General features: G+C 53.3%; 10 protein-coding genes across 10 annotated transcripts; 3 read left to right on the forward strand and 7 right to left on the reverse strand.

The window, feature by feature from the left end:
- Positions 1-40: 40 nt before the first annotated feature.
- On the reverse strand, positions 41-3,500 carry ireA (bifunctional endoribonuclease/protein kinase IRE1; the record flags this gene model as incomplete). The annotated part of the gene is made up of 2 exons (XM_058450169.1): positions 41-497; positions 547-3,500. The coding sequence occupies 2 exons, from the start codon at positions 3,498-3,500 to the stop codon at positions 41-43; spliced, it is 3,411 nt and encodes a 1,136-aa protein (XP_058309631.1).
- A 784-nt stretch (positions 3,501-4,284) lies between these two features.
- N7498_003108 (glycoside hydrolase family 76 protein) lies at positions 4,285-5,781 on the reverse strand (the record flags this gene model as incomplete). The annotated part of the gene is made up of 3 exons (XM_058450170.1): positions 4,285-4,863; positions 4,922-5,616; positions 5,688-5,781. 3 exons carry the CDS (start codon positions 5,779-5,781, stop codon positions 4,285-4,287), a joined length of 1,368 nt encoding a protein of 455 aa, XP_058309632.1.
- A 972-nt stretch (positions 5,782-6,753) lies between these two features.
- N7498_003109 (chaperonin-containing T-complex subunit CCT2) lies at positions 6,754-8,525 on the reverse strand (the record flags this gene model as incomplete). The annotated part of the gene is made up of 4 exons (XM_058450171.1): positions 6,754-6,813; positions 6,864-8,238; positions 8,306-8,463; positions 8,523-8,525. The coding sequence occupies 4 exons, from the start codon at positions 8,523-8,525 to the stop codon at positions 6,754-6,756; spliced, it is 1,596 nt and encodes a 531-aa protein (XP_058309633.1).
- Positions 8,526-8,740: 215 nt separating this feature from the next.
- N7498_003110 (WD40 repeat domain-containing peptidylprolyl isomerase) lies at positions 8,741-10,749 on the forward strand (the record flags this gene model as incomplete). Its single annotated transcript, XM_058450172.1, has 3 exons — positions 8,741-8,816; positions 8,885-9,262; positions 9,314-10,749. 3 exons carry the CDS (start codon positions 8,741-8,743, stop codon positions 10,747-10,749), a joined length of 1,890 nt encoding a protein of 629 aa, XP_058309634.1.
- A 381-nt stretch (positions 10,750-11,130) lies between these two features.
- N7498_003111 (uncharacterized protein) lies at positions 11,131-12,073 on the reverse strand. Its single transcript, XM_058450173.1, has 2 exons — positions 11,585-12,073; positions 11,131-11,517 (listed from the first exon to the last, which is right to left on the reverse strand). Exons 1-2 carry the CDS (start codon positions 12,013-12,015, stop codon positions 11,136-11,138), a joined length of 813 nt encoding a protein of 270 aa, XP_058309635.1. The 5' UTR covers positions 12,016-12,073; the 3' UTR covers positions 11,131-11,135.
- Positions 12,074-15,482: 3,409 nt separating this feature from the next.
- N7498_003112 (uncharacterized protein) lies at positions 15,483-16,097 on the forward strand (the record flags this gene model as incomplete). Its single annotated transcript, XM_058450174.1, has 1 exon — positions 15,483-16,097. One exon carries the CDS (start codon positions 15,483-15,485, stop codon positions 16,095-16,097), a length of 615 nt encoding a protein of 204 aa, XP_058309636.1.
- Positions 16,098-16,245: 148 nt separating this feature from the next.
- Positions 16,246-18,124, reverse strand: N7498_003113 (uncharacterized protein; the record flags this gene model as incomplete). Its single annotated transcript, XM_058450175.1, has 6 exons — positions 16,246-16,544; positions 16,597-16,863; positions 16,976-17,528; positions 17,593-17,773; positions 17,847-17,926; positions 17,987-18,124. The coding sequence occupies 6 exons, from the start codon at positions 18,122-18,124 to the stop codon at positions 16,246-16,248; spliced, it is 1,518 nt and encodes a 505-aa protein (XP_058309637.1).
- A 653-nt stretch (positions 18,125-18,777) lies between these two features.
- N7498_003114 (uncharacterized protein) lies at positions 18,778-20,119 on the reverse strand (the record flags this gene model as incomplete). Its single annotated transcript, XM_058450176.1, has 2 exons — positions 18,778-19,684; positions 19,791-20,119. The coding sequence occupies 2 exons, from the start codon at positions 20,117-20,119 to the stop codon at positions 18,778-18,780; spliced, it is 1,236 nt and encodes a 411-aa protein (XP_058309638.1).
- A 252-nt stretch (positions 20,120-20,371) lies between these two features.
- Positions 20,372-23,014, reverse strand: N7498_003115 (Zn(II)2Cys6 transcription factor; the record flags this gene model as incomplete). The annotated part of the gene is made up of 5 exons (XM_058450177.1): positions 20,372-20,458; positions 20,515-21,470; positions 21,534-22,816; positions 22,876-22,902; positions 22,953-23,014. The coding sequence occupies 5 exons, from the start codon at positions 23,012-23,014 to the stop codon at positions 20,372-20,374; spliced, it is 2,415 nt and encodes an 804-aa protein (XP_058309639.1).
- Positions 23,015-23,681: 667 nt separating this feature from the next.
- N7498_003116 (androgen-induced gene 1 family protein) lies at positions 23,682-24,766 on the forward strand (the record flags this gene model as incomplete). The annotated part of the gene is made up of 7 exons (XM_058450178.1): positions 23,682-23,759; positions 23,838-23,875; positions 23,934-23,957; positions 24,008-24,200; positions 24,256-24,307; positions 24,371-24,530; positions 24,580-24,766. The coding sequence occupies 7 exons, from the start codon at positions 23,682-23,684 to the stop codon at positions 24,764-24,766; spliced, it is 732 nt and encodes a 243-aa protein (XP_058309640.1).
- Positions 24,767-24,820: the final 54 nt, after the last annotated feature.

Here is a 24,820-nt window from a genome sequence, read left to right on the forward strand (position 1 = left end):
GAACTTAATGTCAAATTATTGCCTATCTACTGTAACAGAACTACTCTGGCAGCGTGAAATAACGACGGAACCGGTCGATCTGTGTCAATTCCAGTTCCGTGATGGCCCAATGACAGCTCATCAACAGACTCGGGAAGCGCACCGTCCAGAAGTTGAGGTATCCCTCTGGTAGTCCTCCGATATGCGCTTTCAGGTACTCCGGCATGTCGTTGTAATGGTTGCGCTTGTTGCGAAGCGCACGTAGGAGATCGAGCATGCGCGAACCAGTGTACTTGCGCTGCTTGCCCAGATTATCCTTGAAGTCCCGGGGGAGCACGCGCAAGAAATCCATCTCCGGCCCCATCACATCCCGAGCCACCGATTCCAGGCAGAGCAAGGCGTCCGACGGAGGATCGCGAGGTTCAAACTCGAAATGATCGGACACGTCACAGAGGAAACTGAGTCTATCTGACGGCGGCCAGAAGAAGGGATGCATCAGAACGGCGCTTGCATCGGGGCTGGTGAAAGTCAGTATTATACATTAGAAATTCCTACGCAGCGACGTACCGTAGACGTGGGTCAAGAGACAACATGGAGCGAATGAGATCATCGGCCTCAAAGGCGTAGTCACCCAACCGGTTAAGCTCCTCCAGGTCAAATTGACCCTTGACAATATTAGCCTCGCGCATGAATTTGCCATTCTTGTCGAACGGATGGCTACCACGAGTCAAGACATAGTAGAACACACAGCCCAAAGAGAAGATGTCAATGGCACGAGTGGCACGGCGGTTGGTTTGCGGGTCGACAACAGCGGGCTCCGAAGACTCTGTATGTTGCGATGCGAGACTCAGCGGTCCAGTGTCGTCATCGACCAGCAGCTCGGGGGCACGCCAGCCCGAGGTACCGGCAGCGTGGGCGGTCGTGGCACGGAAAGAACTCTGGTTGTCCTCCAGCTTTTTGCACAGACCAAAGTCAGAGATAAGCAGTCGAAGGGCCGGCGACGTGGTTCGGCCACGGGGCATGGCCACCAAAATATTCTGCGGCTTCAGATCCCGGTGGACGATCTTAAGGGAATGCAGATACCGAACACCTTGCGTGATCTGGCGGAGCACGTCAGGCATGTCCAAGCCGCCCTGAACCAGTTCTGGGAACTGAGTCGGTCGTTCAGTGACATCCTGCAGAGAGGCTGGACACAGCTCCAGGCCGATATACAAGAAACCGGCCGCCTGCTCACGACAGAAGTATCGAATGACATTGTGATGGTCATCACTTTCCTGCAGCAGTCCAACTTCGTGTGAAGCGATATCGTAAAATTCCATGAGCATGCGCTTAACCGCCACGTTTCGGCCGTCAAACGAGCCACGATAAACAACAGTGCCATGGCTGCCGTGGCCAAGAACAACGTCAGTGAAGACCTCCAGTCGTCCGATCCGGATGACACCATCCATCTCCGTGATCTCGTTTGATACAGTGCGACTGAGCTGCACATCGGGTTCCAGTCGAGCCTGCGGGGCTAGACGATTGACCTGTTCCACGACCTGGTTGGCCTGGTCAATCGCATCGCCTTCGGTGCCAGGCTTCCGGCGACGTTTATGGCTTTTCCCACCGCGTGTACCACGCTTGCGATTCTTTTTGTTGGCCGGCTTATCGTTTTCTTGGTCGTCGGCATCCCCATCGTCGAACTGAACCCGAGGAATCGAGTTTCCGGCCGGAACACTGCTCTCTCGCGAGGGACGCGGAGTGGCATCGCCATCAGGAGAATCAGTCAAATCCACGTCCACGGTTACATCAGGCACCGGTCGAGTTGGAGTCGATGCCCGCTTGATATCGGGCGCTCCGCCAACAATCGGGGTAGCTGGAGTCGACATGGATCCTTTTTCATTTGAGTTGATGATGTTCTTAATATCAAGCTTTTGCTTCGCGAGGTCTCGGATATGGTGAGAGTTAAAATAAATGAATGTGCAGATGAACAACAACACAAGAGTGACAGCGATGTCCAGTGCATTGTCCCAGCTCTTGCGGATGATTGTGCTGTGTCGCAGGGCCGGAGGAAGGGCCAATTCAGAGGGACTGCGAAGGACACCCCGAGGGGTGTCGTTGGAGAGTTCGGTCGTGGACGAGCCCGCGAGTCGTGGGATGGGCGGGACAATGCGTGGGCCGTTCAGTGAGTGCACACCAGCCAGGGCATCTCGCTGCTGGTTTGGAGTCAGGCTCATGAGAGACTGTCCCCGACGAAAGAAGTCCTTGTCGTATACCGGAGCCATTCGGGCGCGACCAGTGACGAGGGGGTATGTCTCTTCGGACAGGGCATACCATCCACCAGCATTGGTGGAATCAATGAACACGCGCAGGTCACGCTCGTCTAAGGAGCCGTAGTCGGGGTCCGGCGGCTGCAGCGGCTGCGACAGGAGGACCAGCGGTGTCGAGGCATCCGGTGCGTCTTTGTTGGCTGGTCGGACGACATCGAATACACGTGCCACCGGCGATGAGAAACGTTGTGTATAGCGAGGGCGATCCATGCGGGAATGGTCAAACCCCAATACGACTCCATCGTGCATACTGTAGACATGGCTTTGGTCCATGGTACGGAGATACTGGCTCTGGAGATCCATGTCTCGGTTATTCGGCGCCCATTCCGAGTACTTCAATGTGCAGATCGGATCACCAGTCTCGGTATTTTGAATGGCCACGGCATACTCGACCCGGCCAAGCACCAAGGTACCAGAGGTTGTTTCGCACTCTTCCGGGTCCAAATCTTGTCCGTCCACCTTTCGGCATTCTTGCCCGGCTGTGAAAGGCCCACGCGAGCTGAAGACCCGCAGGATACTCCCAGTGCGAGCATCAATGGTGTAAAGTGTGGTTTCTTTCCGGGCAGTATAGGTCACGGCGGGTTTGGTGCCAGAGTAGGGTGTCTCATCCACCAACTGCTTGACCGTGAGGCCAAGCTTCTGTAACCCAGCCTCCTGTCCGGGGCTGTAGATGTACAAGCTGCCATCCTGGCTAGGCTCGACAATCCACAGGAAGTCATCCTCCGGCTCGGTTTCGTCGAAGCTGGTACGATTAGCACGATGGTAGATGCTTTCGACCAAGGGGCTGCTGGGAACCTCGAGAGCCCAACGAGCAGTGCCCGTCTTTCGGTCTCGGGCGTGAATGGTTCCGTCGACGGTCGCCAACAGCACAAAGTCCTCAACCTCCCAGTCCTGCAAGGACCGCGCGTGAAGCTGCGAAGCCAGACCGGCAGCAGTACTGCTGGCCTGGACAGGAGGGGCTCGAACGGCGCGGCCGGAGCCCGCCAGAGCCAGAGTTGCCAGGGCGCTCGCATCGTTAGTTTTCACGATGGGTTCAGCCACGGGGGCTGTGTTATGTATAGAGGGGTCTGCTCCCGCCGCTAAGGGCACGGAGACTCGAGAGGCAGAGTCATGAGGTTCTGGGTGCTGCTGCGGAGCCACCAGTATGGGGAGTAGGAGGAGGGCGACGCTGGCGGGGAGGGTCGATCGGCCGCCCGGCAGCCGCCACCGCATTGTGGGAACGTCAGCACGAAGAGGCGGAAGTGCTTTGGCAGTCGGAGGGTATCTCGGTCATCCGTTGGCGATGGAGGGATGGCGCGGGTGGTTTGGAAAGAAGGAATGAATGTGGAGCGTTTCGAGAATCCGGGTAGCGGATCATCCCCCACTCCAATGTGGGTGGTTCAGATGATGGACGTACGAGCGATGGAAGATGGGAGAAGGAGAAGGATAGCAAAAAGGAGAAGGGGCGTGAGGCAGAGTGGAAAGATGAAGGGGAAGAAAGCAAAGCACAGGAGCTGAGTCGAAGATTGTGTGTAATACACGTGTACAGTACAGTCAGTCACCAGCCACCCGCGTCGTAATTCGGTGTACACGCCATCAAGGAGTTGGCCCCCCCTTTTCCCCTGCTTCAGATCTATTTATTTCTCCGTGTCAGTATTCTCCTTTCCGTTTCGGTGCATTTCGACCGGTCCCGAAACGTCACTGCCTTGACATGCGCACAGTCCCAAGTTGGCCCCCGGCACCCCGCTAAAATTACTCGGCTACTACGCAATAAACCATCACATCCTGACGAGCCGAAAAAGTCCAATTGTTTCGGGCTAATTAAAAGATCGGTCTCCTAGACGCCGCAGAACCCCACGCCGTGGCCGGGTCAATGCTCCGGCCGAGAAAAAGAGCAAAATAGATACAATGAAACCGGAAATAGACACACATCCGAGGCAAAGGGAATTTATAAGAACAGAAGGGCAACCCACGGGGTCCCGGGAATGGCACAAAAGGGGGAATCGAAAAAAGGTGTTCAACCGCCACGGATCATCCATGTCACAGCAATGGCCCAGGCGGTCACGAAGATGACGGTGAGCACACCGGCACCCGCGCGGTCACCGGTGGTGATGTTGTTGAGCTGGGGCACCGCGTTGTCGGAGCTGTTGGTACCGGCGTTGGGGTTACTCTTGGATATGCCACCGTTGTCGGCCGTGAAGGGTGCCTGGTTCTTGAAGGGGACCAGGACGGCATTGAGAACACCGAGGACGGCCATCTGCTGTTCCAGTCCGTCGGTGCCGTCCCAGGTCTGCGTGTACCACTTAATACCGCAGTGCGTGCCATCCGACAGACCGGTGCAGGTCTTGACGGCGGCCTGGGCCGAGGTCTGCAACTTGGGCATGACAAGATCGTAGGTCCCCGGGACAATGGTGGTCATGAAAGCGAGCCAGGAGGCGAAGTAGGCCTTGAAGGTGATCTGATTGCGATCACACTTATTGATGGGTTCGCAAGTAATCTCCGACAGAATATTTCCGCCGCCACTGGTCGGGTAGAATTGACTGGAGGAGCCAACGAGACCTGTAATGCCATCCTTCCATTTCTGGGTTCCGTTGGTCTGTAGAGTGTCAGATCAGCCATCGTTTCACTGGAAGGGGAGGTAGCAAGAAACGCACGAAGTTGTACATGTAGGCGGCACCGCTGATGTACGTCCCATAGTTATAGGTCCATTGCCAATCGCCGTGGTCGGTGCATTGGGTCTCGCAGGTGGTGGAATCTGCGATATTCCAGTTCTTCTGCTTCAGCAACGGGGTGGTCGCACTCCAGTCCCAGATGCGTTCGGCCCATTCACTGTAGGTCGTGTTGCCGGTGTAAAGAGCCAGGCGCGCGGATAGTTGGAACAGACCACCGTTGGAAATGGCGTTCTTGGTTGTGTAGCCAGGCTGGTAGGGCCAGATCTGCCAGCGCATACCACCGTGACAGCTGCTGGTGTCCCAGCGTGGGGCCTGGGTGTTGAACACACCCTGAGCGAGCGAGACCCAGGACGGTTGTCCGTCCTGCTCGGGATAGTTCAATTCGGCGGCGGTCATGGCGGCCAGGCCCCAGAAGACCTGGTCATCGTTACCCAGATACTGCGAGTAGTTGCTGGGGAAGTAGTTGTCGTCGCCCTTCTGCCAGTACATGCCTGCCTGGACCTCTTCGTTGAACTCGGAGTCACCAGTCAAGAACCAATACTGGATGAGGATCATGAACATGGAGCCACCCTCCCACCACGTACCGTCGAACTTTCCGGGGATTGCTTTGGAGTCGCGATCATTATAGTAGGTCATCATATCGGTGGCAACCGTCTTAGCGGCCTGCTTAATAGAATCTAGAGAGCGCATTCTTCAGGTCAGTCGAGGGAGCCACATGGGGTAAGTAGCCGGAATGCGGGACACGTACTTGGATCGTTGATGCTGAGGTCGATGGCGGCCAGCGCGCCCTGCGCGACTAGAGCGCCGCCCAGTAGGGTGGGCAGCCAGTTGGAGAAGATCATGGGGAAGTTCAAACGAGCGGAAGGATCATCGAAACGAAGGAGTAAGTCGGGTCGGGACTGAGAGAGGTGTACAAGGGAGAAAGAGGGAGGGAAAAGATCGGGGCAGGGCCACCTTCATTAATGGGTTACCGTACCACCTTCAATCGCTGAGCCCCGGCCTTGGGCTCCACCCTTCTTTTACTTTATGTACCTAGACACCTGGAATTCCGGTGACCTGGTCACCTATCGAGGTCTTGAGAATTGTAGCGATATACGTTGTCCACACCTTTGGATTACCAGGCTGATCTCAGGCGTGAAAAGGGGTCTGCCCGAATCGACTTCTATGACGGGGTGATTGTCTCCCTGGCGGCAGAGGGCGGAACCTGCAGCGCTACATGAGACAGCGTGCTTGGCATCCCTCGCTTGCCCTTGTTCGCCCGATTTCCTCGGACTCTGTAGAGCAGATCTATCTCGGATGATCGAGATGTATCTAGTTTCCTCGGATCGTCTCCCCAGCTCGGTTGATACCGCTGACCCGCAGGATCGTCATCCCACTACCGAGTCTCGTCTCGTTCTACGGAGTATTCAGCCCGGCTTATTCTGCTGCCTGTGCCAAGACTTTCGGAATGGACTCGCACATCGTACTGCACATCGTACCCGGCATTCCGACATTACTACGGAGTACAGTATGAGACATGCTCGCTCCGTATCGAGCAATCTCTTCGTTCGGAAGAACGCACCAGGGGTCCGCAGGGTCCGCAGGGTCCAAAGGGTCCAAAGGGTCCAAAGGGTCCAACCGGGTCCAGGGCGGCGCTGACAAAGGATGACCGCCGCCAGGCAATAAGGCAATAAGGCAATAAGGCTACAAGGCTACAAGGCTACAAACTACAATCGGAGTAAGGCCACAAGGTGTCGAGGTACCACGCGATGTCTATAGACTGTTCTTTTTGAATTCCCGGGAATAGGTACATGTTCACTAGCGTATCAATCATATCACATCCGGTCCCGTCGGCGAGGAGCGGCCCGAATGATGTTGTCCACTCGGAGAAGAAGCTATACTCATTAGTATCAACGTTTGTTAAAACACTCGGAAAGTAACGTACCTCAGCGGCCTCGGAGGCCGAGGACACCACCGCCTTCTTCAGCTTGTAGGCCTCCACAACACCCAGGTCACGCATATCCGCAATGCCGCCACCGGGGGTCAAGAGATCCAGACCCGAATTGGTCAATCCGTTGTTGATCGCCTGGCGCAGACGAGTCACCAGGTCGCTCGAGTCCAAACCGGCGTTGTCCGCCAGGATGGTCGGGAGCTGCTTCAGGGCATGGGCAAAAGAGTCCACTGCCAGCTGCTTCTTGCCCGTGGTGTTCTGGGCCGCCTGCTCCACGGCCTTGGCCATCACCATCTCGGCACAGCCACCACCCAGGGTAACGCGCGGTTCCTTAACGGTCTGTGACAGCACGGCCAGAGCGTCGTGCAGCGAGCGCTCTGCCTCGTCCAGCAGCTGCTCGGTGGCACCGCGCAGCACGATGGTGCAGGCCTGGCCGGCAGCGACACCGGAGAACTTGATCAGGGTGTCCTCGCCGATGATCACCTCCTCGATGAGGTCACAGGATCCCAGCTTCACCTGGTCGGGGTGGTCGAAGGTAGAGGCAATCTCTCCGCCAGTGACCAGAGCCAGGCGCTCGATGCCGTCAAAGTCGGCGTGCTCGATGGACACGATACCCGCGTCGGTGAACAGCTGCTCGGGCCAGTTGTAGATAAGCTGACGGTTGACGAAGCAGTTGATGCCGTGGGCCTTGATCCGCTCCACCTTTTGGCGCATCTTCTCCCGCTCGGCCTTCTCCAGCTCGGCCAGCTTGCCGGTCGACTCGACCTTGACGCGAGCACCGAAGATCTTGACCTTGTCGGTATCCATGGCGGTGTTGGCCACCAGGATCTTGGCATTCTCCAGCCGCTTGGGCTGGTTGACACCGATCTTCTTGTCCAGAATGAAACCCTCATCCAGGTACGAGTCGTTCAGCTTGCCGCCGGCCTTTTTGATGATCTGGATGTGACTGAGATCGGTCGATCCCTTGAGACGAAGGACAGCCTCGCAGGCCAAGCGGGCGAAGTGGTTGCGGTCTTGTGCGAGCACCTTGGAGCTCAGTGTGGTACGGGCAATCGAGTGCAGGTCCTTGCGGAAGGCCTCGGGGTCCTGGCTTCGGTCGATGGCCACGGAGTCGAGAGCAGTGAGAGCGGCCCGGCTGGCTATCCGGTAACCCTCAATGATGGTCTGGGGGTGGATTTTGGCACTGACCAACTTCTCGGCCTCGCGCAGAAGCTCGGCGGCCAACACGGTGACGGATGTTGTGCCATCACCAACCTCATCGTCCTGAACCTTGGAGATGTTCACCAACACCTTCGCGGCGGCGTTATCGAGAGCAATGGATTTCAAGATCGTAGCACCGTCGTTTGTCACGAGGATCTCTCCGGTCGAACTGTCCCGCCATTCACGTCAGTATATATTTCTCCCCGCGGTCGTCAGATAAGAACCCCTCCACATACGCAGACTGCAAAATCTTGTCCATTCCCTTGGGTCCCAGTGTGCTCTTCACGAGGTCACCGACAGCGATGGCGCCCACAAAGGCCGACAGACGGGCGTTCTCGCCTTTCTCCTCGATCACATCGTCACCAAAGATCTGTGTGGGATTGCCGAACGACGCCTGTACGAAAAGGGTGTCAGTTGATAGATTGAAAATGAGCATGGCAGTAAGAGACAGACCATGTTGACCAGCTATAACGAACACACGAACTGTTCGTTGGAAAAAGTAGCTGGAAAGATGAGCAACTTCGGTCAACAGTGGGGGAAACGAGGGAAAGGAGAAAAGTTGCGTGGCCCGAGCTTCTGGTTGGGTGCGGTCATCACCGCCCGCCTTGTCCACGAACGTTTCCCTTGAATTTCTCCCCTGCTTCTTTTCTTTTTCTACTCTCGATTCCACAATGGTTGACTCTGAAGTGCTCGCTGCTTCCGCCGCGACTAAGCGGCCTCACTCCGCCGTCGATGGCGACGAGAACGGTGATTTATCCTCCGCCCGAAGCTCCGCAGCTTCTTTGCGCCAGACTGCTAATCGCGAAGCTGTACAGGTGACGACGACTCCTCCGACGATGATTTCGGTCCAGCACTGCCCTCTGAAGTCGCGCCAAAGAAGAAACGCCGAAAGCTACCCTTCGAGAATGTCTACGTCAATGCCCTGCCTGCCTCGCCTCGATACTCGAAGTCCCTCATGCACAAGGAGCAACTGTCGTTCGTGACCGTCACTCCGGTCACCGACTTTGTCATCACCAGCTCGATCGATGGTGTAGTCAAGTTCTGGAAGAAGATGGCCGATGGCATTGAGTTCGTGAAGGAGTTCAGAGCCCACCCCGGCGAAATTCGCAGTACGAGTGTCAGTGCCGATGGGCGCAGTTTTGCGACGGCAGGAACCGACAAAACGGTCAAGATTTTCGATGTGATAACATTCGGTAAGTCTAGCGGTGCTATGCTGTTGGGCCATTTTGCTGAACTTTGAGCAGACCTTCTGGCCATGTATACACTGGAATTTGTACCTCGCTGTGTTTGCTGGGTGCATCGACGAGGTGCTTCTCTGCCCTTGCTCGCCGTAACAGACGAATCGAGCAACGTCATTCAAGTCTTCGATGGGCGAGGCGAGAATCCTCAGCCTCTGCACACGGTCAAGACCGTTCATCGCACCCCCGTGGTGTCATTAGCCTTCAACAATGCATTCGACTGTGTGGTGTCGGCGGATGAATCAGGGATGGTTGAATACTGGCGAGCTGGAGACGGGTCGTTTGAAAAACCGGACAACGTTTTTGAACTGAAGTCATCGACCAATTTGTTTGCATTCAAAAAGGCCAAGTCTGTCCCTACCGCGATCACTATCTCGCCCTCCGGAGAGCACTTTGCGACGATGTCATTCCCCGATCGGCAAGTACGGGTATTTGAATTTGCAACGGGAAAGCTCTATCGAACCTACGACGAGTCAATAGCGACCATCACCGACATGCAACAGGCTGGCACGGCACCGTATCAGCTGGACGAGGTGGAATTTGGACGGCGACTGGGCGTGGAACGAGAGCTGGAAGGAGAGTCTACTCGCAACAAGGTCAATGTCTCCTTTGATGAGTCAGGCCACTTCCTCCTCTACGGGTCATTGTACGGGATCAAGTGCATCAACACCTACACCAACCGGGTGATTCGGGTCTACGGTCGCGACGAGCCCTTCCGAGCATTGAACTTGGCTCTTTACCAGGGCCAGCCGCAGCGAAAGGGTGTGGTTACGGTGTCAATGGCCGCCAGTAGCAACCCGTTATTGCAGGAGGCCGAAGAACGCGACCCAATTCTGCTCAGCACTGGATTCGCCAAGGTGCGCTTCTACATGTTCACCAACGAGACTGAGGTGTCCAAGTCGAGCCGTGATGTACAGAACGAGAAGCCGACTCAGGTCGCTGGAGACTCCGGCGCGGGCATCAGCAAGGCTGCAGAGAGCGGAACCGCCGCGATTCTGCACACTACCCTGGGCGATATCCACCTGCGTTTGTACCCATCCGCGGCCCCGCGGACGGTGGAAAACTTCGTGACGCACGCGCGACGAGGATACTACAACAACACCATCTTCCACCGAGTCATCCGCAAATTCATGATCCAGGGTGGTGACCCGCAAGGCGACGGCACCGGCGGCGAGTCGATCTGGGGCGGCGAATTTGCCGACGAGTTTTCGAGTCTGCGACACGACAAGGCGTATACCTTGTCCATGGCCAACGCGGGGCCCAACACCAACGGCAGTCAGTTCTTCATCACCACCGAGAAGACACCCTGGCTCGACAACAAGCACACCGTCTTCGGCCGTGCCGTGCAAGGACTCGACGTGGTGCACAAAATCGAGAACGTCAAGACTCACAAGGAGAAGCCGGAGGTGGATGTGAAGATTGTCAGCATCAGCATTTCCTAGGATCCAGGATTCTACTGTAAATATATAATATACGAGATAACGGGCGCATTGAACTTCAAATTGCAGGGAACCTAGCCCGCGCACATTATATACGTTGACAAGTCTACGCCCGGGGCATAGATAACGCAGAACTAGAAAGTGAAAAGCAACTCCGGTGCACGGACAATAGCAGCCGGCACTTTGACATCAAAATAGCAGATGACTCCAGCCTACTCGGCTCGATTGGAAATAAAGAGAACCAGATCCGTTAACCAAAATATCCACATTTACAACGCCGAGAAATGCAAGTGAGACGACGGAGAAAAAGCAATCGTCGCAGAGACCAGTTCACATGTCCCAGAGAAATCGAACGAGGTTCCTCCCTCGAAAGCAAAAAGATCCAAAGATCACCGGCGCGAAACCTGTCGAATCTCCACATCCCCAGCCGGGGACTGTCCCGTCTTCTGCAGGCGTGTCCGACTTCCCGCTGCAGGGATACCTTTGGGCGCGATATCGGTGCGCGAGCTGCTGGCAACGGACTCGTCGCCGAAGGTGCGCGACTGGTTCGGTGGCGGGGAAGCGTAGCCTCCGACAGGGATGGGGCTGAGGATGCCCGAGTTACCACCCCGGAGGGCGCCGCTGCTGCTAGCCTCTGTGGTTCCGCCATGGTACAGGCCGGGTCGTTTGGCGTCGTAGCGGCGCTTGAGCCAGATCCCCAGTGCGGCGATGACACTGAAGCCGATGGCGAGGACGATCAGCATGATCACCCATTTGTAATGGGTGCTCCACCTGCGCAACGGGGTCTACGTTAGTACCGTCCACACGGAAAGAGATTCACATTCGTGACGAAACCCACCAGGACTTGTTTTCATCTGTACTTGACGCGGACGACTGGGACGTGCTGGCGCCCGCGGTAGCACTGGCGGTGGCACTGGAGGTGGTGCTGGTGCTGGTGCTGGTGCTGGCGGTACCCTCGTTGGTGCCACCCGAGCTGCAGTAATTGCTATACCACGAAGAGACCTTGGCTTGATCGCCGGAGTCGCAGTTGGTGCAGACGGCGCCGGAGGTTTTCAGATTGGAGATGAAAGAGGACTGGCAGAAGCAGGAGACCCAGGTGGAAGAGTCAGGGTTGGCCGTGCAGCTATCCTGCGCAGCGTAGAGTTGGGAGCATTGGAGACCGCATTGCGGGAACGAGCCGGAGGCGGCCGTGGGGATCAGGTTCTTGTCGGCCGCCCAAGCAGAGGAAATTAGAGGCAGCAGCAGGGCCCAACGACCGAGGAGAAACATAGTGGAAGGTGGGGAATTGAACGAGAGACTGGAGTCAGTACACGCAGCCCATATCGCAAGGAGAGAAAGAGGGGAAATGAAGGGAAAGGGAAAAGGGAAAAAAAAGGGTCTGGGCCGAATGCAGCCGGGGCTGGCGACTAGGGGCCCCGATGCCTTGCATTCGGGGCCCATTCTTACCCTGTAGTGTCCTTTCTTCCTCGTTCGACTGCTCCGCTTGCATCTACCTTGTAATTCCAACTTCATCAACCGGGAAATGATTGACATTCCCACGTTTCCGACGCAAGGATCGCGACATCAACACCAAACACGCGGCTCCACCGACGATCCGCCGTTAAGGTCGCCTATCACTTGGATCTTAATCTTCGAGCTTCAATTTCGGTCGGCACCGATAACTTCAAAGAACGTGCGACCCTAGGATGAAAGCTGAAGGCACTAATCCCCAAGGCGGCGGTGATTTTATGTTAGCGGCCTGCTATTTCCGGCAATTGGCTTCACCTTCTACCGAATACACTACACCGTGACTTATGCCGATCAGGTACGAGGTACATGGTTCGAATTTCCACCTATGCGCTACCTTGTTAGCTCGGGAGTAAAACAGGGTTCACATTAGGGCCACCGTGCGACGGCGTCAACCGATATTGGCTCCGAGGAGACATCGCCGATTTTCAGTCGCGCAAAGGGTTCGGTCGCTAGTCGCGTTGCGCTAGGATTTCAGATCGCATGAAGACTCAAAGATACCTGTAGAGCCGTGCGTGATTTAATCCAGTATCTTGGTCACTTCAGACCAAGATTCCGACACCGATTGCGATAAAATGGCGCGTGAGCTCCATTCTTCATTTTATGAACCCCGCAGATGCAGCAATAACCAAGACATTTGTGTGACGCGATGGAAGAGGGGAAGTCATACTTTTCTCTGCTGGATTCTGACTTTTCATGTGGGCTGGTATATCTTACGCGTGTTCGATGCCATGTTCATTGACCTCGAAGAGTCGAGAGTAGAGTAGATATAGATTACAAAATCAAGAAAAGGAAAGAAAGGAGATAGAAACGTAATACCGTTCTCATGTCTAGAATTTCCGACCTTCTATATCACATGGGGTGATAGCTCAGTTGGGAGAGCGCACGACTGAAGTTTCAGTCATTGAATTCGTGATGTCGCCGGTTCGATCCCGGCTCACCCCATTTTTGCCTCCTCCACATATTTTTTCTCTATACTTTTATTTCCTCTATCATCACCCATTCCCCTTCCTTGAGATTTAGTGTCTCTTTTTCTTTCTTATATTTTTTAAAAATAAAGAGAGAGGGGGGAAAGAGCTATTAATTTATAATATAGGCAGGTATTCAAAAGTGAATGTTGGCTTTTTTTCTATTATCCTCATTTCTATTATATAATATTCTGGCTCTAGCCTCTAATTGAGTATCTTATAGAAGGGATGATGGATTAAAGGAATGAAAATTTAAAAAAAATATATAGATTTCAAAGAAGCAAAAATGGGGTGAGCCGGGATCGAACCGGCGACATCACGAATTCAATGACTGAAACTTCAGTCGTGCGCTCTCCCAACTGAGCTATCACCCCACGTGATGATTAATCAAGATTTGAATACCTACCTCAAACAGTTTGCTACTCTATAGTCTGAAAAGCACAGAAAAAAGTCGATCTGGGTCATAAACTAAATCAAATTCCTCCTCTAATTCTGGCCCCATATAGACTTTATTGAGTTTGCGCCAATGATAATCATATACTACCATATGAACCGCCATAGGTTACACAAGGGCACAGGCGTTCAGAGTGGATAGAGAACATGCTTCCATGTTGAATCGGTAGCTAGGTAAATGTATTGTTGGGACTCCTATATGGTATATAGGGCCAAGATCAACGAGCTTCGTCAGCTAGTGGGTAATGATAGTCTTTTGGCCTTGTTGGCTAGCGTTTCCCGGGCGTGGTCCTAACATGTATAGGTCATTCACCAAAAATGCGGACAACTCGGACAACTATTCATGGCCCACTAGTACAATGAAATCAAATCTTCACAATAATCGAGGGTAGAAGCCTGCCTATTGGATCAGGAAGCATACCGGAATTTGTAAAGGAGATCTAGAAGTCAGGGTGGAACGAACAACTGTCAATCGAGAATCTAGTAAACACAGAGACTGATTCTTGGAGAAAAAAGTTCAGGAGCTATTCAGCCAACTACTATAGGAAGACAAACCAAAGAGATATTGTAAGTGTTCTGCCTGTCTGTCCGCCTACCTTCTTTGACCACTTTATGTACTGCCGACATGGCTAAAAAAGATGTTTCAATAGACACCATGATAAGTAGTTTGTGAGGTTTTTGGGGCTAGCCACATACAGAACACAAAAAAGCTTATCAAGAAAGATAGGCGTTCAAGGAACACCCGGGAAGAAATCCAGGAGAGAGATAAGTAAAATCTACCAAGGCAAAAAATGGGGTGAGCCGGGATCGAACCGGCGACATCACGAAATCAACTTGACTGAAACTTCAGTCGTGCGCTCTCCCAACTGAGCTATCACCCCATTTGATGATTAATCAGTTGAAAATTTGACTATAATAGGCTAGGATGTTTGTCCCACAGACCCAAGACTATTTTGATACATACCAAATTTCAACTATATCTACTTCTCTGCCAGGATACGTAAATACATACCTACATAAATGTATATGGAGTCAGTTTACATATATTTATTACAGAACGAAAATGGCCCATATTTAGGCCTAGACCAATTGAGAGTTTTGTTGATCTGTTTCCAAGTTTCTATAAAAAAGCGGGATTGACAGTAACTTGACAGCACGGCCAATTACCAGATATCAGAGATATAATTACAAATATAGTGGTATTAGAATAAAAATAAATATCTTAACAATAAGGAGAACGACAGAGAATGAGCGTAGGACCTCACTAAGCCCTCACTGGAGAAACCTACTTCAGGAATTGACATACATATTACTTACACTTGCAGCCAGTAGTCTCTCTCTTCTTTCCATTTCATCATGTTGTATTGTTGCCATGCATTGAGCTCTCTCTGGTCCTATAAAATTTTAGAAAAAAACTTTAGAGGATGGGCCAACAAAAAGATGGGGTGAGCCGGGATCGAACCGGCGACATCACGAATTCAATGACTGAAACTTCAGTCGTGCGCTCTCCCAACTGAGCTATCACCCCAACTGATGGTCATGCTTTCTTTTTAATGATATAATAGTACACACGATTAAAAATTTGTCTTTAGGTCTAGCTAACTATCTAAGAGGGTGAGGAATGTAGGTAAAGTCGTGGTTTATAGTGACTTCGGTTATGCTAAATGATATCAAGCACGCATATAGAAGAGTTTAACCTCCACATGTAATTTTCCTAGATCTATTGTTGCGGGGAGTTGATTGGAGCGGAGATCCACCAGGTCGGAGCCTTCTCTCCGTATTTGGTATTTCCTCTTTGCATTCCTCGTCATGACCGACCCCATGCCCTCGCGCCAGCTCTTGACAACCCTGTTCGGGTCTCTGCGCAATTCCCGCTGGACTCTGACCCGTACTTTACGAAGTGACAACCCCTTGGATCTCAATGGTGAACTGCGGGGCACGGCCAGCTTCAGCGCGCTGCCCAACTCCGACCACGATTGGCTATACAGTGAGGAAGGCGAGATCCCGGGGATGGCTGGTGGCGGAGCTGCCCTAGCAGGACTGCGTTGGACAAAGAAATATATTTGGCGGACCACCGACGCAGGCAAAATCAGCGTGTGGTTTGTGAAGATTGCCCCGGGTCCCGATGAGGCAGATTATCTCTTCCACGACTTCGACTTCGAGACGGCACCGGCTCCCGGTGAGAATGAGAGCAAGTCTGAATTTGTGACTGCCCCTAAGCCTCCGACTGCGACCCCCGGTATCGAGACTGCGGTTCTCGCGGCGCGAGGGAACCACCTCTGCATCAACGACATGTACCGCACCGCATACGCATTTCGCATCCGCCCGGAGACCGGCGAAGTCGTGAGTTGGGCGAGTCGACACGTGGTTCGAGGTCCGAAGAAGGACCAGGATATTGTCAACCGATACGAAAGAAGCAAGTAAGCCGTTTGAGGCAGATTGGGTGCTACGAGGTCCACGGCGGATCATTTCTTGCATTTTGAGCGCATCATTTATTTATATCCCCATCTGTTGACACATCATATCCACATCCACCTTCCTTCCTTCCTCCTCTTACAGCGTATATATAATCTTACAGTGTATATATAAAGTCCGGCCGCTCGTCACCCAGCAACTCGATCTGATTCTGATCAAGACCTTCGATCCACTGGTCGCGGTCACCACGCACGCGCTTGCTGTTTTCGCGGCGCAACAGGAAATACTGCACGATCGATCCACCGCAAAGGAATAGGACGAGATAGGCTAGTACAACGCCGTGGCCGGGATAGAAGCGAGGTGCATCCTGGTCACGATATATATTGGACGAGACGATGCCGTTCAGGTTACCCCACCCGATAATAATACCGAGAGACACACCGCGCTTGTAGACACCTGCGAAACTATCAGTCACTGCACATGAATTGCTTTGAGTAGCGCAACCTACCTTCTGTGTTGTTACTGGCCCAGGCGATGGTGTTGGCGATGGCCGGATAAATCCCCATCGCCCCGAGGAAAGTCCCAGCGTATCGTCCTCCAGCCGACTCGCATCCCAGAAGCATCGAAAAACCGATGATTCCAAGGATGGACACGCCGATGTTGCACAGTCCACGCTGACGAGTGCGGTCTGCAATAAACCCAACTGCCACGGTAAGGATGGCGGCCACTGCGTACGGGGGCACACTGAGCAGCTGAGCGTGAATCGAGCTATAGCCTGTAACAGGGTGAAGGAAGTCAGTTTGGCTCCATTTGATATCAATTCCAATATTTCATACCCTGAATTATAAGTCAGCAATTAGTTATTCAGCTTGTCAATGCTGGGAAACTCACGAGTTCGTTGATGATGGTCGGTACAAACAGCGAGAAAGCGTAAAGCGAGCCGTCCGCGCCCATATAGACAACGGCACCGGTCCACGTCTTCCAGTCCTTCACACTGGCCCAGAAGTAGGACATCTTAAACTCTTCGTGCTCAGCACTCGACTGCTGGTCACAAGCCAGGCGGCGCAGAACACGCTTCCGATCATCCGGCGACAGGAACTTGGCCTGGTCGGGGAAATCATAGACGCACCAGAAGGACGCAATGCCGATCAGGAATGTGGCAATTCCTTCCAGAATGAAGATCCATGACCAGCCGGCCTTGCCCCCGACTCCGTCCATGTTGGCGATAGCCGCAGCCAGCAGTCCACCGAATGAACCAGCCAGCGCAGCGGCAGAGAAGAAAATGGCCATGCGCACACCAAACTCGGAGCGCTTGTACCAGCAAGAAAGGAAGTATCCTACACCGGGGAACAGACCTGCCTCGCTGAGACCGAGGAACCAACGCACGGCCATCAAACCTGAATAGTTCTTGACGATGCCCATGAGCGTCATGCAAATACCCTAATCGCGATCACAGTCAGAGAAGAATATCCACAAACACATGGCTGGGTAGTGTAATACACACCCAACATATAATAATAATGGGAATAAAGACACTCGGTCTCAGCCGCTTGAGCAGGACATTGGTCAAGGGTTCGAAGACCGAGTATGAAACGAAAAAGATAGTCAGCGTGGCGTTGAACTGATTCGAGGTCATGTTCAGATCCTTCTTGAGACCCACGATCTTCGCATTTCCGATGTTGGTTCTGGCGAGAGTCAATATTGTGGGGGCTCCGCCGTAAGGGCAAGGGTATGCGCGATTTTAATCATTGCACGTACCGGTCGAGGAATGAAACGAGGTACAACAGACTCAGCCAGGGCAACAGGCGGAGGTCGAGTTTCCACAGAAGCTTGCGATCCTGTACGTTCCAAGTTAGTGATTTGTAGCGAATCATCTGGGACGGCGCAAGGGTTCATACAATTTGGGCCCTTTCTTCATCGCTCAAGCCAGCATCGGGATCCTCGAAACCAGTCACTCTGTCGGAGGATTTAGTAGCATCCTCGGGATCCGAGAGCTGCGTTGCATTGTCGATAGCAAGTTTCTGATCAGACACCATGTTGTACGCAGGGGCAAGGGACGCGCAGGAAAGAGCTGCAAAACACAAGTCCCGAACGGCAGACGCAAAAAACCTTCCATCAGAGCGGGAACCACAAGCGAGCTTATAAATCTCTGCAGCATAGTGCAGACTTAAAGTTCAGCCGGACCAATGATGGTAGCATTCTCCAACTCGACGTACAGGGGTCTCACTGTTACTACTCAATAGCTTGACACATAAACTTCGATTAAACTTCGATCGGCCTGGCCCGCTTCGGGACGGGAACGGAGATGATCTGCGGAAGACGGAGGTTATTCTCAAGTATACTCCGGTACTTGCCTTGGTGGAATGGAGGAAGGGAGATGTATGGGAGGACGGTGGGAACGAAATTGGAGAACCCCGGGATATCAAAGGCTGTATACTACCCGCCCTCCATTCGAGCGATCGCGGCGAGCAAATTTAGGGCATGTGGATCTCCGTGGGGGCCGATCGGGGCAACTTGGGGAGTCCGCGGATTACTGACTCCGGAATATATCAGGAGAAATCAAACAACTCATATTGTATGGAGACAGATTGTGCTTTTATTCACCTTTCCTCCCTCTCCCATATCTCCTCTTTCCTCTGCTCCTCCCCCCAAACAAATTACCGCATCACAACCCCCACGTCCTGCCCGCTCACAGGCAGCAAGGGTCAGTACCGAATTTGACGATTCCTTGGAAGACCTTTTGGCTCATGAGATGTTCGTATGCTCGCATGGCCACCTTGATCGAATGAAAACGAACGGTGACTACTCCTTCCCCCTCACGCTCTCCGAAGCACTCCACGTGAGTCGAGAAAGAAGACTTCGCGAGCACGCCGTGAAGAGTCTTCTTGATCGTGGGATTGCGAGAGTTTACGACCAGGCAGCGAGTCCGCTCATTTCGTAAGACCTCATTCTGCATACTGGCGCTCATGAGATATGTGGGGGTGGGCACCGGGTGCACCCGGACCCGTGTGATTCCCACGTAGAAGCCCTCTCGAGCAACCCGGCGGAGGAAAGCGAGAGCCCCGTCTTGATTCACGAAGGTTATCATCGCGGTCGGGGACCCAGTCAGAACCCGAGGCGTGGTATCGAGCAGGGATGCACAATAGATCTGACCGCCCCGGATTTGGGGGAGGATCTGGTCGAGGGTAACATGCAGCGGGAGGTCTTCGATCACAATTGCGCGATAAAAGTTGTCAGCGTCGAGAGGTGGAACGTAACGAAGTCCATATTGGAAGAACATGTTGTTCTTCAGACCCTCCTGGTCGATGATATTCCCCGGATACCGGGCCGCAAGAAGCTCTTCCTCCTGAGTGGCAAACACAGTCGAGTCGCTGACGGCCCAACGGAGCCAATCGTGCGGATTAGCGTGCTGGAGACGGAGGGGGAGGCTAGAATTTCCGACGCCGGGGATCAATTTAGGAGCATTGGAGTCCCCGGTTGACTCCGAGCCCAGATAGATTGGCGAACCCTGAAGATTAATCAGCCTGATGAAATCTGGAGCTCGTCGACTGCTACGGTCACAGCCGCGGCCGCGTCCGCGTGCAACACGAGGAGATCTGGGATGTACCTCACGGATGATAGGCTTTTGAGCATGGGTCGAAAGAGTGCTACATGCGACAAGTCAGAACGGCGATTCATCGGCGAGCATCCAGGCAAACTTACCTGACGGGTTGCAGAGTTGGGAACTCAAAAGTCTCTGGAAATCCGTCCAGCAAATTGGAGGTCTTGGGAATCTCAAATTCCTTGTGCTCAAGTGGAAGGAAGATCTTTGACCCAGTCGAAGGAAAGGCCTTGGGCTTCGTGGCAAGAGGCAGCCCGACGGACGCCATAATTTCCGACTTGGATTTGGGTGGGAGAGGAGCAGAGGACGGGCGGGATTGAAAGTAAAGGAGGAGGGCGATGATGGGGCAAAACAAGGCGATCAGGAACCCAATGCCCGGGGTTGGGAGAATCCCCCGCAGGATTTCCGGGGAAAGCGCGATGGGCACCATCTTGAGGTGGCGGCGTCTACGCGGTGCTTACTACTGGTGGCTAGTATATTTGCAGTTGGCTCTCAGTTGGCAGCATGAGCCTCACCGTTGTGGTGACGTGAATTCGAGAAATTTCGCGATAGCTACGTCCTGGTCGCTCGGGTGTTAGGCAATGGGGATACAGATGCAGTGATGATATAGAAAGAGGAAGAGAAGTGAAGAAAGGTGAAGATATTCAGAGACTAATGTCCGCAGGAAATGACTGAGATGGTATCATCCAAGGAATTCACCCTCCGCCAGTGCAATCCACGGCAGCTTGTCATCCCAGCAGTGCTGCATCAACTGACGAGCATTTTGTATCTGTGACACTGTTAATGGAGTCCATAAACGGAGACATGATCAAAGAGGAAACTAACCTGCTTCAGCCCCGACTTTTCCAGCACGAAGAACCGATTCAGCAGCTTTCTGCGCTGCGCGGGGTCTCGAGATTCACATCCAGCAGTGAAAAGCGGGAACAGTGCACACACCTCAGTGGATGCTCCAAGCCGCATACGTTCCAGGGCTCCAGTAAGCTTACGCAGAGCCTCTTTGACAGGGAAAGAGTCGGGGGATGACCCCAACACCCGCCGGTGAAGGTGGAGCAGACCTGCACATCGGAAGGCCTCTTCAATGGCCATCATATCTCCACTTTCACCCAGATGATGATCTGGGTCTGCATGGGCGCGGTCACCTAGGCCATCCATGTCACCCAGGACGGCCTGGGCTTCCATAACCATATCCGCAGACGGGTGCCATCCTTCTCGGAAATTGCCCATTTCATCAAACCGCTGATTGTCGCATTGCTGAACTAATCGTGCAAGACGGATAAGGAAGAATCCAGTCCGCGGAGTGCATCCCGAGAAGCAGTCGACACAGAACTCATCGTGATTGTTGGGACCGCAGCAAGCCGCCAGTACAGTATGGTACAGCATCAACGGAGGACCCGCTTCACGACAGGACAGAGCGCCCATGGTGTCGATATAGCACAGCCAGCGGGCAAAGAAGGCACCGATTCGATTACCTGGTCGTGCGATACGCTCACTCCTGGCTAGGAACAAATCTCGTGCAAGCTTCAGATGGCTTTGCCACGTGATGGGTACCTCGAACGTCCCAGGAGAAACAATCTTCAGTGACAAAAGCAAAATAGAAGTTGCCAGATGACCGTCGGTGATCTCATCATGAGATGATTCCAACGCCACACGCAAGGTCGGAAACACATCGCTAACGAAGTGCGCAATGCGGTTGGCCGGCTCTGGATGACCCAGATACCGGGCACGATGACTCGCCGAGTACGCCAAAAGCAAATTTAAGAGATTGGGATCGCCAATGGCCACTGATCGGTTAGTATATTAGTATACCGAAGAACGTTTCGAAAATGAGACAAAGAAAAACTTACTCGCCGGCAGGACAGAGATGAACGGATTATTATCACAATCATGCGGAACCAGCATCCGAGATGTGTGGTTGAGAAAATGATGAAAGTACATCAGGTTGATCGGGTTCTCCAACAGCGTCTTCGGAAGTGGAGACAGATATCTCGGGATGTTGATGGCCACTGGGGTCGCATAATACCCACTATAATCGGGTTTTATGATATCGGATGCAGCTCGGGATACCGGCGAGGATGCAGTGTCCTCACTTCGCCCTCGCGAGCTGATCATGTCTAAAGCGGCATTAATGTCGATCGCGGCGTGGTCATTATTGAAAGCTAGATCTCGGTCTGGACGTCCGCAATCCAGACCATAATTGTCGGTAACACTGGTGAGATATGCCTGCCACTTGCTTTGAGCTAAATTCGCATCCTTGGCAGCCCGGTCATCCTCTTTGGCATCGGGCGACAACACGTCCGACTGATGGAATGAATGCAGCGACTCGGTTTGGTTTGCAGGTGTTGATCCGAATGCCATACCATCATGACCCGAAGATGACGTGCCAGGAGTTCCCACCTCGTGAGAACCAAGCATCAACGCAGCGATACCGCCGGCACTAGGCAGGTCGCGATGATGTCCATCAGGATGGGTCGAGCTCATGGAATATCCCATTCCATGCTCATTATGCGGAGATAGCTGAGCCTCATTCTGATTGTGATGTGGTGATAGATCAGACAGATCATTGGAAGCATCTACCGAGTTGCGAAGAAAGGACACCGGCTGCGACACTGGAGTGGAGTGGAATGCAAACGCGGAGAGAGACCGAAGGCCCACACCCTGATCGGCCGCCGCTGAGAATGATCCGTGGAAACCCTGGCCAAATGGGAATTGACCAGGCGAAACCGAACTGGATAGGGATGAATGCTCCGCCCAAGTGGTAGCGAAATGTCCTTCATCTTGAGTCGGCGAATGGACCCCTTCAGACACCGAGTGGGGCTTCGGGGACTCGAAAATACCGAGTGCCGGTGTACTGGGTGAGATGGCTCCTGGAGAGCCCAGGTCGCTAGCGCGGACATGAATGAAACCCTCTGCAGGAGCACTGGTCATTGGAGTCGGCATTTGTGCCGGGTTGACACTAGTCGGCGTGACATCTGCAAACCCAATCAACGTCCCCCCATATCCACTGGACTGGGAGCTGGGAGAATCGACGGATGAGCGTTTAGTTCTACCACCCCAATTCAGGCGCACGCTATAATCGCATGCTTCTCCCTGTCGCTGACAGTTGAGGCACATGGGTTTCTCCTCACCACTACACAAGTCATGATTAGCCTAGTTGTTGGCGGGCTAGTGGGACAACTGTGGGCTTACCATTTCACTTTGCGAGCTTTGCAGGGCCTATAAAAGCATTAACAGCCACCAATTATACGTCACTCAGATGGACTTACCAGCATCCTTTCCGACTCCGGCGCTTAGGCTCCGGCGCGCCGGGTCTTCGCGGGCGAGGCATGACACCTCAGACCCCGAGCACGCGGAGAAAGAATGTATAAAAGAGGCTTGAACTTGCCCTAGGCGCCAACAAGCTGATCTGCCATGCAGCAGTGCTTGATCTCACCTGGTTGATGCAACTCACGAACCACAACTGCAATTGGTTCGCTTTCTGCGTCTGCAGTTGTGTTGTCCCCAAGTAGCAACGAAACGATAATCGACCAGACACCCACACCTAGTAGACAAGCACATCGAGGTGTGGGAGGGAGATGTGCCAGGGACAAACTGGAGTCGGCTGCAGGGACAGCAAAATGAGCTTTCTACTGCAGAAGCAGCAAGAATGCAGGAAACAATGATAGGGCAGTTACGATCAATGACGATCTCGTAAACAGGGACTGGGGAAGTTAGGGCCCACTCAATTCAGGGACCTTATTCAACATGCACCAGGATCACGCAAGGGAAAGGAAAAATGAGCTCGAGGCAGAAAAGATTCACAAATCTGGAGAGCGTGCAAAGTGTGGGGAAAGCGATAAGAGCGATGCTGACTCAATCGGGGGTCGAGAAAACCCGCGGTCCGAGGCGGCATGCCGCGGTATCCCGGTCACGTGCACTCCGTCATCGGAGTTGTTCGGATTCCTGGGATTTAGATCTTGGTTTGATGATTAGTCCTCCCTGCAATTTCCTCAGTCATGGCCCAAACTTTGATTCAGCGGCACCCGCTGCAGCGTTTTTCTAGTCCTTCGCAGGGCTTCTCTGCCCTCGTTCATGTATGTTCGCTATCCCATGGTTACTGGTTCCGTGCGTGGTACGACCAGGTGGCTGGGTTCCATGGCTAACATGCTCAGGCAACGGGACTTGCCAGTTTTTTCTGGTCTTTCAAATGGTATGTCTACCATAATTGATAAGATAACAAGTTTTATTATGCTGACTGATCTCCAAAGGATGCACGACAACCCTAATCAGGCGTAAGTTGCTCGGGCCTCTATGGAGAACGAAATGTGCTGATCCACCCTAGCAACCAGGCCTATGGCTGGCATTTCCAGTATCTAACCGTCATCGGCCTGGGGCTCTCCACTCTGACCTTTGCCTGTGGGCTGCTGGCTGATGTGACGCTGTCTCGACGGTTGTTTCTGGCCAAGAACATACTGTCGGTGTGCAGCTGCCCCATGGAAGTTCTGATCAGCGTTCTGTACTGGGGCCTTCGAATGGTGAGTAACACGGATGAATATCAACATGACAGTCGAACCTAACAAGCGTACTTAGATTGACAAACGCTTGGTCATTCCTGATTGGGTCTTCATCCCGATGCACGCCGGTTCGTCGCCGAAACCTTCAGTGATTCATTTCGGAATGCTTCCGTACTAACCAACGAAAACAGATATCGGCTTCCATGCAATTCCTTCGATTGTCATGCTGGTGGATCTGCTGCTACTTTCCCCACCTTGGACCATCAGCGTCCTTCCTTCTCTAGGTTTGTCCGGTGCCATCGCCTTCGGCTACTGGTTCTGGGTGGAGAGGTGCTTCAGCTACAATGGCTGGTAGGTCCAGAAATCAAAATCATGTAGACCAACTTACTGATCGATATAGGTACCCGTATCCCATCTTTGAATTGCTGCCCACTCCTGGTCGCATCGGGCTGTTCTCCCTGAGTGCCATCGTCATGGCACTGAGCACTGCCACTCTGAAATGGCTGTATGGGCGGGTCAATGGATTTGGAACTCCTGTCCCGGCTCAGTCTCGACCCGGTGACATCAAAGAAAAGGACGGACTGTAAATTTGGAGGTTCTGACTGGGATAAATGCCCTTGACGATAAGCCAACACGTGACC

This window comes from Penicillium cinerascens (assembly GCF_028974065.1).
Source record: "Penicillium cinerascens strain IBT 15544 chromosome Unknown contig_24_segment0_segment0, whole genome shotgun sequence".
Taxonomy (NCBI): Eukaryota; Fungi; Ascomycota; class Eurotiomycetes; order Eurotiales; family Aspergillaceae; genus Penicillium; species Penicillium cinerascens.

Coding starts and splice junctions, on each gene's coding strand:
- N7498_003111 (XM_058450173.1), bottom strand. CDS start 12,015: ATGTTTCTCCTCGGTCGTTGGGCCCTGCTGCTGCCTCTAATTTCCTCT. Junction 11,518..11,584: donor ACAGATGAAAACAAGTCCTG/GTGGGTTTCGTC, acceptor CCCGTTGCGCAG/GTGGAGCACCCATTACAAAT.